The 13681-nt window shown below is 37.2% G+C and overlaps 1 protein-coding gene across 1 annotated transcript; it reads left to right on the top strand.

Annotated features, from left to right (window-relative positions):
* The first annotated feature begins 5632 nt into the window (after window positions 1–5632).
* On the top strand, window positions 5633–13681 carry LOC129778258 (ethanolaminephosphotransferase 1). Its single transcript, XM_055785052.1, has 7 exons — window positions 5633–5885; window positions 5949–6072; window positions 10132–10200; window positions 12305–12757; window positions 12824–13159; window positions 13223–13399; window positions 13465–13681. Exons 2-7 carry the CDS (start codon window positions 6019–6021, stop codon window positions 13534–13536), a joined length of 1161 nt encoding a protein of 386 aa, XP_055641027.1. The 5' UTR covers window positions 5633–5885; window positions 5949–6018; the 3' UTR covers window positions 13537–13681.

The following is a 13681-nucleotide window of genomic DNA, read 5'->3' as shown; positions in this document are numbered from 1 at the left end:
TTGACATTTCTAACCTGTAAACATCCTCAAATGACATAGCGCATAAACATGTAAATACAAGCTCAAGGTAAATATAACTATGATAATTATAGAAAGTGGGACAGTTCCAAAATTTTAGAACATGATCGAGTCAGAATACAGTGCGCTGCACATACAGCGTCACGTCACCGTCCCGTCAACTATTCTCTTGGACTTATTTTGCCAACGTCAAAGTTGCCGGTGATGATGTATGTGAATGCTCGTGGAGGCGATCTGGCGTATTGGTAAAATCCGTACCTCTTACGCTGAAGGTCACGAGTTCAATTCTCACTTCCGACATTCTTCCAAAAAAAAAAATGGAAAGTAAAAAGTGACGAACCAGCCACATGTGTTGAAAGTCGAGATCTGCAGAGATGCCCCCGACTGAAATTCACAAGGACAGCGCAGAAGAGGCAAACCCAGAGGCTCTTGGCGATTACTCCCGACATTCTTCCAAAAGTGACTAACCAGCCGAAATGTGTTGAAAGTCACTATAATAGAGAAATAAAAATAATATTGAAAGGCTCTTGGCGGCGTAGCCTTACCAATGACATCCAAACTGTTGATGCAAATCTTACCTGGCGGCAAGTGAAGCTACGGCAGATGACCGTCGGCAGTGGAGACTTCTGACATCGTCCCTTTTTTCTGCCCAACAGGCAGACACGGATCAATGAGCTAAAAAACCTTATTTTAGCTACTGTTTCCTATACCAGTCAACAACGGAAGAAGACACCACTTTAAATGTCATATAATGATAACTATACTGCCCATGTTTGTATAGGAGACGTAATCACCATTAGGCCTTGTTCTCGGTCGGACTTCTCGGACACCACTTCAAATGTCATATAATGATAACTATACTGCCCATGTTTGCATAGAAGACGTAATCACCAACACCATTAGGCCTTGTTCTCACTGCAGCGGGGCGTCAGCGTGGCTTGGGTGAGGTGTGTGACGCTTGCGATTAATCGTGTGAGCTCTTACCGATGTATTCACATCAGGCTGACGTGTCGTGAGCGTGGTTTTGGCGTGTGGCTGGCGTGCAAACGAAATCACTTCACGTCGGCGATATTTGTACTTCTCCGTTTCTCTCTTGTATATGTTTGTTTGTAGTAGTGACATAATTAATTTGTTTTTTTTTTTTTTTTAATTTTTACGTTTTTCACCCTCCGAGTTTTTAGCCGGATACATCCGATGATGTTGGAATATTTAAAAATAAATCAATTTTAATTTTTTCATTCAAAAATACACATTGACAATCTTCATAAAACACGCTGAAGACACGCCGCTGGCACGGTGCAATGTGAGTGAATTAAACTATCGTGGCGAGAAGTGAATACGCCCCGCTCACGCCACGTTGACGCCCCGCTGCAGTGAGAACATGGCCATATAGTTACTATTCTCTGTTCACTGCACTGCGATGGACGTAGAGAAGCAATTTCGTTTTTTTATGTTGTAACTACTTAAATTTCTGCATTTGAATTTTCAAGTAGATAATGAAACAATCAAATTAAAGTAAAATATATATAATATTGGTTCTTAGCATTATCACTCATCAAATTCGATATCGAATAATTCAACGTACTCAACATTTACTCACAACGTTGGTGTAAGTAAAAAAAATCAGACTTTAAATAACCAGTCAGCTACTACAAACAAACATATGCAAGAGAAAAGCGGAGAAGTACAAATATCGCCGCCGTGAAGTGTTTTCGTTTGCACGCCAGCCACACGTCAAAACCACGCTCACGACACGTCAGCCTGGTGTGAACACATCGGTAAGAACCCACACGATTAATCGTAAGTATCACACCCCGCCCAAGCCACGCTGACGCCCCGCTGCAGTAAGAAGAAGGCCTATAAGCAGCGTTTCAATGGTTTCTTATATTCATCTATTAAGAAATGTTAAGTGATAACATACTATCATGAAAGGCATGTTTGGACTCTTTAAAAAATGTGATTCAAATGTAGATTTAGCTTACAGCACATAATACTGGTAATTGTAGATTTTCGAATGATGTATGGAACTACGTCTGTTATGCGTACAGTGATTTTTCGAAAAAGTTATCTCAAAACTGTTCAAATGTTTTCGAACAGAAACTATTTGTTCGCATCTTGAGCCTACGTATTACATTGTGTAGAATGCGAAACAGCGAAAAAGTCGATTTTGTTCATTTTGTTGTTTACGTCTCCTACACAAACATGGGCGTATAGTCATGCCATTCGCCTTCGGGAATATCGTGACTCGCCCCATCTTACGTCATTCGCCGAGCAGAATATGGAGAAATATCTCTCAATATCAAGTAATATCAAAGAATTAAAATGACATGCTTGACATTGCCAAATGCTTGCGCGTTCGATAAATCAGTGAACGGCGAATCAGTGTCAGAACCCTTGAACGATTGATCGATTGATGTTTAAAATAGAAAAAAAAGCATAAAATCAACTTATTTGAGAACCTAATTAGGAAACTTATGCGGTCACATCATAGTTATCCACTTTCCACATTTGGTAGATAAATCCAAGAAGGAAAAAACGGTCCATCCTGATTGGATAACCGCGACCGTATCTGGGATATCTTATATCTAGAGACCAATATCGCTAACGACATTGCTGAGATTCTCCGGCTCAAGGTCAGCATCATTGGTTGCATCTGAGATAGCGGAAGAGTCATGAAGAAAGCATCAATCACTGCCTCAAAATCGGTCGCTATTGAAGAGCTCTCGCTCTTGTTTTCGACACTTGGAAGTCCAGACAAAAATTGCGACATACATACATTCAAGACACATTTTGATGATATATGATGCATATAACTGGCATATACACGCAAAAGTGGAGGCGATATACGTATATGCCATATTACATACGCATATAAAGTCGTATATAATTATATACGATACTTTTTACACTGATATTGACCCGGCAATGCTACACAAAATGAATAGGATGTGCGTATATGATCGTTATACTGATATACGACTTAACACATCAGTGATACAGAAAATCCGTTTTTTTGCATTTTATACGATTTCGGATATACTTGATGCATCCTTTGATTGATAGTTTATATCATTCTAATTTGATGCGAATTTCTATGCGACCTAGCTTGTGCAAGAGTTATACGATTTAATGTTTGCTGGGTTGTTCCCTCCGTATATTGTTATCAATCGCAAGGTGTTTAGCCTCGTAGTCTATGCCATCACTGTATGTAACACTCATCTCATTGGGAGCCACTCATTGGAAGCCACTGAAGCTCGTTCCACACAGAGGATTAATCAAAAACAGTTTGGTTATATCAGCGAATAGATAACTGTTTCCAAAAGAACAGAGACCAGAGCTACAATTTGTCATTGTCACTGCATATATTTGGGCTACTATGACGACCATTGCAACATTATCACCAAACGACGTGCAACAAAATATAAACCGACAATACAAATCCCTCACTCTTCAATGCTAAATAGTTTGTCAGAGTGTGTTGACGAACAAAGCATGTTGCAAGTCAGTGCCCTATGATCGTCAAGACGGAGAATACCATGTCACTTGATGTAATGGAATTTTACACGTTTACCAGGGTGCATTTGTTTACGTTGGGATATCTGAATACCATTCTCATATAAAATGCTAAAACCTCGAGGACTGAAACTAAACGGATTTTCAAATACGTCAATTTGGATCTCGGGCAGAAATTTCAATGAAGAGATAATTTTTTTCATTATTTCAGCATGTAGAGATTTTTCAAGCTTCGGTCAATTATATATTCCGTTGCTCGCTCACACGTTATCGCGTGTTCGACATAATATTTACTTCAATAAATACAAAAAACAACAACCGGAACGAAAATCGAACCTTCGCTCGATGAAGATGAAATGCAATCTGCAACAATCATCAATTCGTTGCTGACAATTTAACCGCCTACTTGGTCGGTTTAAACGAATTGACGAAGCTCAGTAACATGCATAGTGTTGCATCGTACTCCGTCAGTCACCATTTGACCAATATTTTTGTCAGTAGAAAGTGTCTAACGTGGCTCGTCAGTTGTCAGTGACATTGATGAAAAAATGCAACTCTGCCAGAGACACACGAATGATTTTAACGAGATCGTGTTTCCGTCGGTAAGGCATCTTCAACTCAAGTAGCCGTATTGTATTGACGAATCTACGTTAGATTTGCAACCAGATGCCGCAGCGAGTAAAATGATGATGTTTTGTTTCTTTGGTTTGAAATTCGCAATTTTTTAGAAAAATCTGAATTTATACTCAAACTTCCCGGTATCAAGTGTTCTTGCTACGCTGAAAAGGTTAGAACAACGGCTTGGTATAAGTGTTGTAATTTACATTTTTGAACTAGGTAAACAATGGGTGGCATGTGTTGCGCTTCAAATACTGTACACCCATCTCGTATCGACCGATCGGAATCCCTACATAATCAATTATATCAGCCAACTTAATGCTATATCGATTTCATCGCCATTATTCACAGAATGACTTTATGAAAAAATGTCCGGAAGTTAATACTCATAACCTATTAGCATTATCAAACAAAAAATCGAAGATTATTAGTGACATTGGTTCAATCGCGTGTTAAAACCATTGTAAATATACAAAAATGTATCTTTCTTACCTTTCACTGATGACATTTAACGGATAAAATTAATTTAATCAGAAATTAATAAAAATAATCAAGGCCGAATCTCTTTTGTGGTTCTGAGATGTAATGTAGGTGTCGCATGACCTGAAACTGCTTTGTGTAGATTCGTCAATTCCAATTCATTGGCGATCTTACGTACAAATCTACACCTAGGCGGCGCTGCGGTGAAAGTGATGATGGTTTTAAATTTTGCCATGTGAGCTTATGGAAGGTTTGTAGTTCTTTCCACAAATTACAATGTTATAATCATAAAAGAATATTTGATTGCGATGAGATTGTAAGAAATTTAATTCTGCGCTATTTTATATATAACATGTTATTTATTAACCTCTTTCAGTAGGGAAAACTATAAAAATGTTGACAATGGTTGAATTAAAGAAGGAAATTCGAGAGCACAACTAAGAAAATGATGCTAATGTAACCTAAAACTCAAAAACAAATCACGTATATTTTACTTCCGGGCTTTCCAAGGTAGTTCTCACATGCAGGAATCGTGCAATTTTCTACTTGTGTTTGGTTGTGCTCTCGAATTTCCTTCTTTAATTCAACCATTGTCAACATTTTTATAGTTTTCACTACTGAAAGAGGTAATGAAATTACATGTTATATATAAAATTGCGCAGAATTAAATTTCTTAAAAGCTCATCGCAATCAAATAATCTTTTATGATTATAACATTGTAATTTATGGAAAGAACTACAAACCTTCCATAAGCTCACATGGCAAAATTTAAAACCATCATCACTTTCACCGCAGCGCCGCCTAGGTGTAGATTTGTACGTTAGATCGCCAATAAGTAGCGCATTACAAAAAAGCACAGTAGACAAAATAGCCACAGCGGTTTAATTGAATTGACCCACCTAGTATTCTTCTATTTACTTTGGTTTCTATTTCGTTAATTTTCCCATCTTGAAGAATTCGCATGCAAACAAACATCAAAACAAATCGATATAAATGTCACATTGCTGTCAAAAGCATAGCAAAAGAAAATTTCGAAGCTGATGCGGTTTCGCGTGCGTGCTCTTTGGATGTTTTTCCTAACAACTCGCGAAAAAAATTGATTGCCCGATAAGAGGAAAAAAAACATTCAACACTAAATGCATGTTTGACCGGTGCACTACACATGTGATTGTGAGGAAAAATAAGCAGATATACCAGCCTGGTGGATAAAGCTGGTGTCCATTTCCCACTGACTGACTGATCTATCCCGAACTGCGGTATAATTTCCTACCGGCTTTGATTGATGGAAAGCAAACTAACCGAAATAGTGATTATTTCAGCTGCTGGGAAAACCATTCAATAGTTCGGAAATTAGGAATCTGCCCTGGCTGGCCGAGTTCAATCGATCCAATGGCGAACAAGTATCTAACCAAAGAGCACCTTGCTGGGTTCGACAGCTATAAGGTATGTGTTATTGAATGAGTTAAAATGCAGTAAGCGAATGAAATACTCCCTATCTTATATAATACTCAGGTACATAAATTTGGTATCCTTCGAGAACAACGAGCAGATTAATTGCAGTTCTATGAGTCGAATTTCGCCCACGTTTGTAATAGCACATTTTATCAAGTAAATCACATTCCTGGCAAAGGTTACGATTCATGCTGTTAGGGAATCGGATGAAGGAAGATTATTGATTCATTAGCGTCTTAGGTGTTCTGGTGTAAGATTGGGAACGTTATATTGAATGTACGAAACTGCAGAAGATCAGATAAGGAGCATAAACGAAAGATAGCTTTATATAGTTTAAATCTGCTAAGATGCTGAACTTGGTAAATTGTTAAGAAAAATCAGGTTTGGTCAAACCTGCGCGAAATTTCAGTTTTAGGGTTAGCGCAAGAAAGTACAGCTGGCAACTAAGAAGAAATATGGTCAAAATTTCAACATTATGTTGGCCGCCCGCACTGATTACGTTTTTAGAAGAATCCAAAATGGTTTAATCGAATTTTGTTCCCGATTAAACAGTAACCCGCGATCAAATATGAGAAAATGGATTAAAAACAAATTTGAAGGTGTCAACATTTTTGCTAATGCACCGTTTCGAAAAGCTGAACTGCGTGGAAATCGATTTGGGAACGATAAAACAAGCAATGAGAGTAACCGTCACTAGGCAACGCGTGCATAAATCAATTTCGTGTTCCGCAGTCTCAACTCGAGATGAAGAATAGAAGGTGCGAAGATTCACGGGGTTTGGTTATGTTGAACTTTGATTGTGTCAGTAGCCAGAAAGATAGGAAGTTCACATACCAGGTATACCAGTCAGTTACTCAAATGATACAAAATTGAATGTGTCAATGAATAACGTTCAAAAGGATATACAAAAGCTAATTACAGATTTCCAAATCATATTTTTTGCATTATGAAAAAAAACAGAACATATCACGAACTAAAATGTTTAATTTTTTCATTGATTTCAGAAATAGTATTCTAATGTCTACTATGTTTGGATTCTAGAGCAGCTTCATGGAATTTTGACTTGTGTCAGCAAATGGAATTACTTTTTTCACAATTAGGGTGCACAAAACTTCAGTCGTCTAAAACTAAGACTTAAGCGGAAAACTTTTCGTTTCAATCTAAGTCATACGGAGTCAATAAAATTTATTTTCAAGTTGATTTTACATAAAAAAACTTGCAACCTTTTTTCCCATGCACTGTCAAATGTTTATCCGTCAAAGGAACAAAAGATTGTGTGACTCTGACTTTATTCGTTTACGGTTTTGGTCAACAAAACGAGAAGTAAAATTGAATTGAAATTAAGTTTAAAACACTTCAAAAATACTGAAATTTCAGTTTCTGTTAAAATGTGATTGATGATTTTGAACGCTAGCATTGATTTAGGAAAACAAACTAGTTCGTTCATTTCATTTGCTTATTTTTACGTTTAATAACAACATTTTTCCTATGTGGTGGATTATTATAAGAAAAGTAACAAACATAAACAAAATCTGTGACGTCACAGATTTAAAAAATCTTCCCACCTTCCATTTTTCATCTCGGTCTCAACTGAGTTTGCGATTGTATTTCATAGAAGGGAATGTTGCTATATCTGAAGAAGAAGAAGTATGAACTTCTTGTTCAATGGGATTGGGAAATTTTGTTTCCTTGATGTGGGAAAATAATCTCTTACAAAAATTGTATCTGTAGATGATTTCATATTACAGGGAAACTTCGATATTACGTACCCTCGATATAACGTCATTCGATATAACGTACATTTTACCTCGATATAACGTACACATTTTCAAAATAATTTTTTGAATTTGTTTTTTCTGAAAGAATAATAAGTTATTTGCATTTTGATACTAAAACATGTTTTGTACCTTAAATCAATCCCCAATTCAAAAATCTGTGATTAAGGATTCTAAATGAGTCAAGGTTTAACCCATTTTAGGCCAAGCGTTCGAAAAACCGAAGAGCAACTTTGATAATTTTTCATGGCTTTAAAAAGCTACCATATGGTAAGGTTTTGGCATCAAATTTCATTCAATTTTGTAGAACTTTATTGGACAATAAATTCGGTTTAAAGCAATTATGTGCGAAAAGTATAGGTTATGTGCATAACCTAACAAAAAAAGTCACAACAGGGTTGTGTCCGAGACACGACCGCATGGTTGACGTAGGATTCCGTTAGGCTATCTGTTGATTTTGGATATGTTTGAAGAATTACCTCGTTAAACCCTTTGATAATGATTTGGTGGCCTCCTGAGAAGGGCCGTTTTGTTTGGTTGTTGGGTATTGTTTGTTCACTCCACCAGTGTTTACAGAGTGATGATGACAGAAGGATGGTAAACAGTCAATGGATGGTGCGTATCAGAGGAAAGATACCGAAGTGGAACGAGATATGATGGGAACTGCTCTCTGTGCTCCTAGACGAGATGGCTCGTGTGTTATGTATGAAGGAAACAAAGAAAAAAACTCACCAATGTTATATAAGATAATTACCAATACCGAACACAATTACCAATTTTTCTCATCACTAAAAACATGTTACATTAATATAGAGAAAACATTTGAAATGGAAAAGGTAATTTTCTTTTATAATTTTTGCTTTCTAAGTGTTTATTCAACCCGATGCGAATTTTAATTGGACTAACAACACCTAATACTATATGTAGAGCAATCACTTTTTCTAATATTTCTTCACTTTTCCAATTTTTCTTCACTTTTCCAATTTTTCTCGCCGTATAAACTTTCCTTGGGTCAAAATGAACACAACAAAACAGACAGCCTAAACAAAACGACCCGTTCTCGAGCGGGAACACACCTTGGTTTTTATTTATGAAAAATGGAATAAATCGTTTTGTATTTCAAGTCATTTTCAAAACAACTGCTACCATATGCAATTTTACACTTACACTTGTGCTAAATTTTTTACAATACACGGTCGGTCATTGATATGAGTTTTCACGAAGCAACCAACAATAAAATTCCAAATTTAAATTTAATTTGCTAAAATTAGTCGTATCACTCACCTTACTTGCAATATAAAAATGCCCCCGACTTTCATGTATTTGCGATGTCGATTTCCCCCAGGCAGCTTGGTTTTGATGTCTCTGTTAGGGAACACATTTCGGTGGGAGCAAAAGCTCCCCCTACTTTTATGTATTTGCAATGCCGATTTCCCCCAGGCAGCTTGGTTTTGACGTCTCTGTTAGGGACCCGTCGCATGTGTCGTCAATTTCGACCAATCAGAAGTGGATATTTCCGTTAGGATAGGTGTTGAGATTTTTCAATTGTTCGATAGTTAGTTTCATGACATATTATTTTCTTCAATATAAAAAAATGTTATGGAGTGCCGAAATCGATTGACACAATAATGGCATCAATTCATCATGAAATGACTGAGCAATAAGCGTTTGAAATTGGACAATTTTCACGATGTGCTCGATTTACGATTTTCAATTTGTACCCCAATATGTTCCCGAAAAAACGTAATCCTACGTCAAAAAACTAATAAAATGTAAAAATATGTAAACTTTTTTACAGTATTACTTTAATAAGGGAACACACTGTGATGTAGAAAAAACCATTGCATTGAACTTTCTACAGGAACAAAAATGTAGGTTTTGGCCGATGTTTTTGTTTGGGGATTTTTCGTTTTTTTTTTGTCATTTTCCGCAAAACGGAAGGACGGAAAAAAATAATTCTCGAAGATTTGGGTTTCTGTAACGTCAATAATCAAAATTACACGAACGGCGTTCGTATAAGAAAACTTTTACAGCTTGGTTATTAATCAAGAGATGTTGGGTTAATCAGCAGTACGAAGGGAAATATCATGAGAAAGGTTGGTTCCGTCTACTTATTGAATTTATTCATTAATCTTACTCAAACAGCAACACAATAAAGTAATAGAAGCTACGTTTCTGAGTTCTTTATTATGTTTCGATATAACATACAATTCGATACAACGTACAATTTACGTACGATTGAAAACGTATTAATCGATATATTATTTTTTTCCAGTACAGCGCACGTGACACATCTCCGCTGAGCATTTATGTGATGCATCCCTTTTGGAATTGGCTCGTAGAGGTAAGACAGTAAAATAAGCCTTGCCGTCTTGCGTGTTAAATGGTTGAGTCTAGGTAGAATTGTTCTATGACTGTGAATACATAGCGTATAAAACAATTGTCCATACAGTGATTGCTGTGATAAACGGTAATTGTACCGCATGTACTCATTCAAGGAACGTTACATTTATTCTATTACAGTACAATATTTCTATTAGAAATTTACTCTACATTATTAGGTTTAGCAAAGTTCTCGCTGTTTTTTTTTCATGGAAATGCAAAATGATTGTGAAAATTATTAACAAAAGAATCAATTAAAATATTGTCCATAGTTAGCTACATCCTTTTTCCCGGTTTTCTGGCTGCGCTCGATTATAGTAACGATGAAAGTTTTCGTTTTTTTTTTGGTGGATCACTTTGTCATGCTTCTGTTCGTATTGCGACCGCGTCAATTAAACTCGTTACGGTACCTCAGTGATAATTTTGTTTGGTTTCAACAGTTCATAATAAATACCACTGATTTGGTCTAAGATTGTTTCATAATATGTTTTGGATATGTGGAAATCGACCAGCACTTCATGCTGAAGTCTTGAAGCAGTGCAAAAAACGTCCGTACACAAGAAAGAATTCCTTAAAGCGAATCCAGCATACATCGTTAATGTTTGATGTTTGATGTGGCCGCGTTTTGCTGCAGTTATTCTTTACTTGCCTCGTTGCTTCAAGCAGATCCATTTTTGAGCGGCGTGGGAGAGACCATCTATCATTTTGTGGCGTAGCTACAGCCTTGAAGTTCTCCAAATCTCGGCCACAAACGCTCGAGACAAGTGTGATTCTGTGTGTGATATGTTGAAAAAATGTTGTCTGCTCGCAAGTTGGAATGAGACTGTGATTTTGAATAGCGAATTACATATTATACCAAATAAATGAAAAATAAGCGGAGTTTCAATCACAACATTCTTTCACTCCAAATTATCAGTAGAACGAATGCATCAGTTGCTCGTTATTGACGGTACGAGCAGGATAGTAATTGGTTATGAAATATGGGTCACTTATGTTACAACTTATGTTACAATCGAAACTATCGTGTTCAATACGCGTTGAATTGGCCCAAAGAGTGGCCAAGGGTTGAGGAACTTCATGGTTGTTTGTTTGGTGGTAACAGGGAACATCCACTATGAGCTCCTACTGCCAATCTTTCAATTCGGATTTGTGCTGTTAACAATTGGACCGTCAGAAGAATGCAATCGCCCAGAGGTAGCTCATTTGGGGCTCATTTTGGGATCATCTCGATTATGCTAGATGGAACTTTCAATTTCTTGCAAAAAATAATGGATTTTATATCACATACGACGGATTTCGCGCCAACTCGACCAGATGTTGGCATAACCCTCTCAGAACTCAATGAAACTTACTGGACGTGAAGACCTTACCTAATTACGCAACTTGGCATACTTAGTAAAATGAATAAACTTAATTTCAATAAAATATTGAAAAAAAATTTTTGTTAGAAACATTTTTTGCCTCAAATATGCACAAGTTGTAATGTATGGAAAAGTGGTAGGGCATATATTTATCTACCATTTCATCAAATTATGAGATGACCATTTTGAGAAAATCGACTTAGTTTTTGAAATCGATTATTTTCAGTGTAGGATTTCAAAAAATTTTTTTTTCTGTATTTTTTTTTGAAAATTAAATTATTTCCCTAAAATAATTCCATAGAGCACTTTTTTGTGGGACCATTTTCGAGAAAAAAAAAAAAAATATTGAAAAATGGTCAAAAATATTTGGCCCCTTCCATATGTTACTCTAGAATTTTTTTTCGGAAAACTAAGCATGCCAAGTTGCTTAATTAGGTAAGGTAAGGTGAGGTAAGGTCGTTAAGTCCAGAAAGTTCCATTAAGTCCATTAAGTTCTGAGAGGGTCATGTCAATCCCATAGACTATTTGGCACGAAATCCGTCATACACTTTATATTTCATGATCTTCTGAGGTTGGATTTTGTACGACGAAAAGACACGAATATCGATATTGTTGTTTTTTAGGCATTTTCATAGCACTCAACAGAAATTTGAAAACAATACCTACTATGTATATTCATCGTTACCAAAACGTTCTCCTCCACAGTACTTTCCAAAATGGTTGGCACCCAATGTGATGACATTCGCCGGCTTCCTGTTCACGGTGGCAAATTTTGTCATACTATCGTGGTATGATTGGGGTTTTTGGGCGAGCGCGGATGTTGAAGGAGCCACACCAATACCCAACTGGTTCTGGATTGTTGCTGCCATCAATATCTTCCTCGCGTACACACTGGATGGGATCGATGGAAAGCAGGCCCGGCGGATAGGTTTGTCCGGCCCTCTGGGAGAGCTGTTCGACCATGGGTTGGACTCATATTCTGCATTCTTCATCCCGGCCTGTTTATACAGCATTTTCGGTCGTGGAGAGCTATCGGTTCCTCCGATTCGCATGTACTACATTATGTGGACGATCTTCTTCAACTTTTACCTGTCCCATTGGGAGAAGTACAATACAGGAGTGCTGTATCTGCCCTGGGGGTACGATCTTGGAATGTGGGTGAGTACATCGGGTTACAGAAGATCCGAGAATCTCTTTGATCATATTGTTTTTTACGCTCGGTAGGGTTCGGTGTTAATGTATATGTCAACGTGGATGTTTGGGTATAGAATGTGGAAATCAGAACTTCCCTGGGGGATTTCTGCCGGTCAGCTTATGGAGCTTTGTTTGCATGTTAGCGCCATGTCTAATCTACCTATGGTAGTCTATAATATGTACCGATCTTACAAAGATCGTACTGGTAAGATGCGCACGATTAAGGAAGCGCTGCGTCCGTTGTTTACATATGGAACATTTATGTTTGTGTCGCTGTTATGGGTGTTTGTATCTCCGAATGATATTATGAACCGAGATCCCCGAGCAGTGTACATACTCAGTGGAACTATTTTTAGTAACATCAGCGTAAGTATGATTTATAATACCATGCGAGCTTGTCATATCAGTATAATTTTTTTTTACCATCAGTGTCGATTGATTGTTTCTCAAATGTCCAACGTCATCAGTGAAACTTTCAACTGGATGACGGGAGTGTTGTGTGTCGCACTTCTGATGAGTTTAACAATGCCCGCAATCGAGCGGCCTCTTCTCTATCTACTCGTTATTGGATCCTCGCTAGCTCATTGGCACTACGGATCAGTTGTTGTAAGTAGCCCAAAATCTATCAATGCGCCTGATAATTATCATATGTTTCGTTCCATGGTTTCTAGGTGCAACAAATGTGCGAACACTTTAATAGGATATGCTTTAAAGTGACCAAGCCAAAGGAAATCAAACAGTAAAATTAAAGTCAATTCGTGACACGGCCTGGAATCCGTGTGCTCTTCTGATGATTAGTATCGGGAAACTTTGGAGGCTTAAGCATCACACTTGTAAAAATGTTTTATAGATAGGACGCGTATACAACAAAGTGACCACCTCAACCTA

This window comes from Toxorhynchites rutilus, chromosome 3 (assembly GCF_029784135.1).
Source record: "Toxorhynchites rutilus septentrionalis strain SRP chromosome 3, ASM2978413v1, whole genome shotgun sequence".
Taxonomy (NCBI): domain Eukaryota; kingdom Metazoa; phylum Arthropoda; class Insecta; order Diptera; family Culicidae; genus Toxorhynchites; species Toxorhynchites rutilus.
Note: the sequence above shows the minus strand (reverse complement) of the source record. Positions and strands in the feature narration are given on the sequence as shown.

Coding starts and splice junctions, on each gene's coding strand:
- LOC129778258 (XM_055785052.1), top strand. CDS start 6,019: ATGGCGAACAAGTATCTAACCAAAGAGCACCTTGCTGGGTTCGACAGC. Junction 6,073..10,131: donor CTGGGTTCGACAGCTATAAG/GTATGTGTTATT, acceptor ATTTTTTTCCAG/TACAGCGCACGTGACACATC. Junction 10,201..12,304: donor TTTGGAATTGGCTCGTAGAG/GTAAGACAGTAA, acceptor TCTCCTCCACAG/TACTTTCCAAAATGGTTGGC.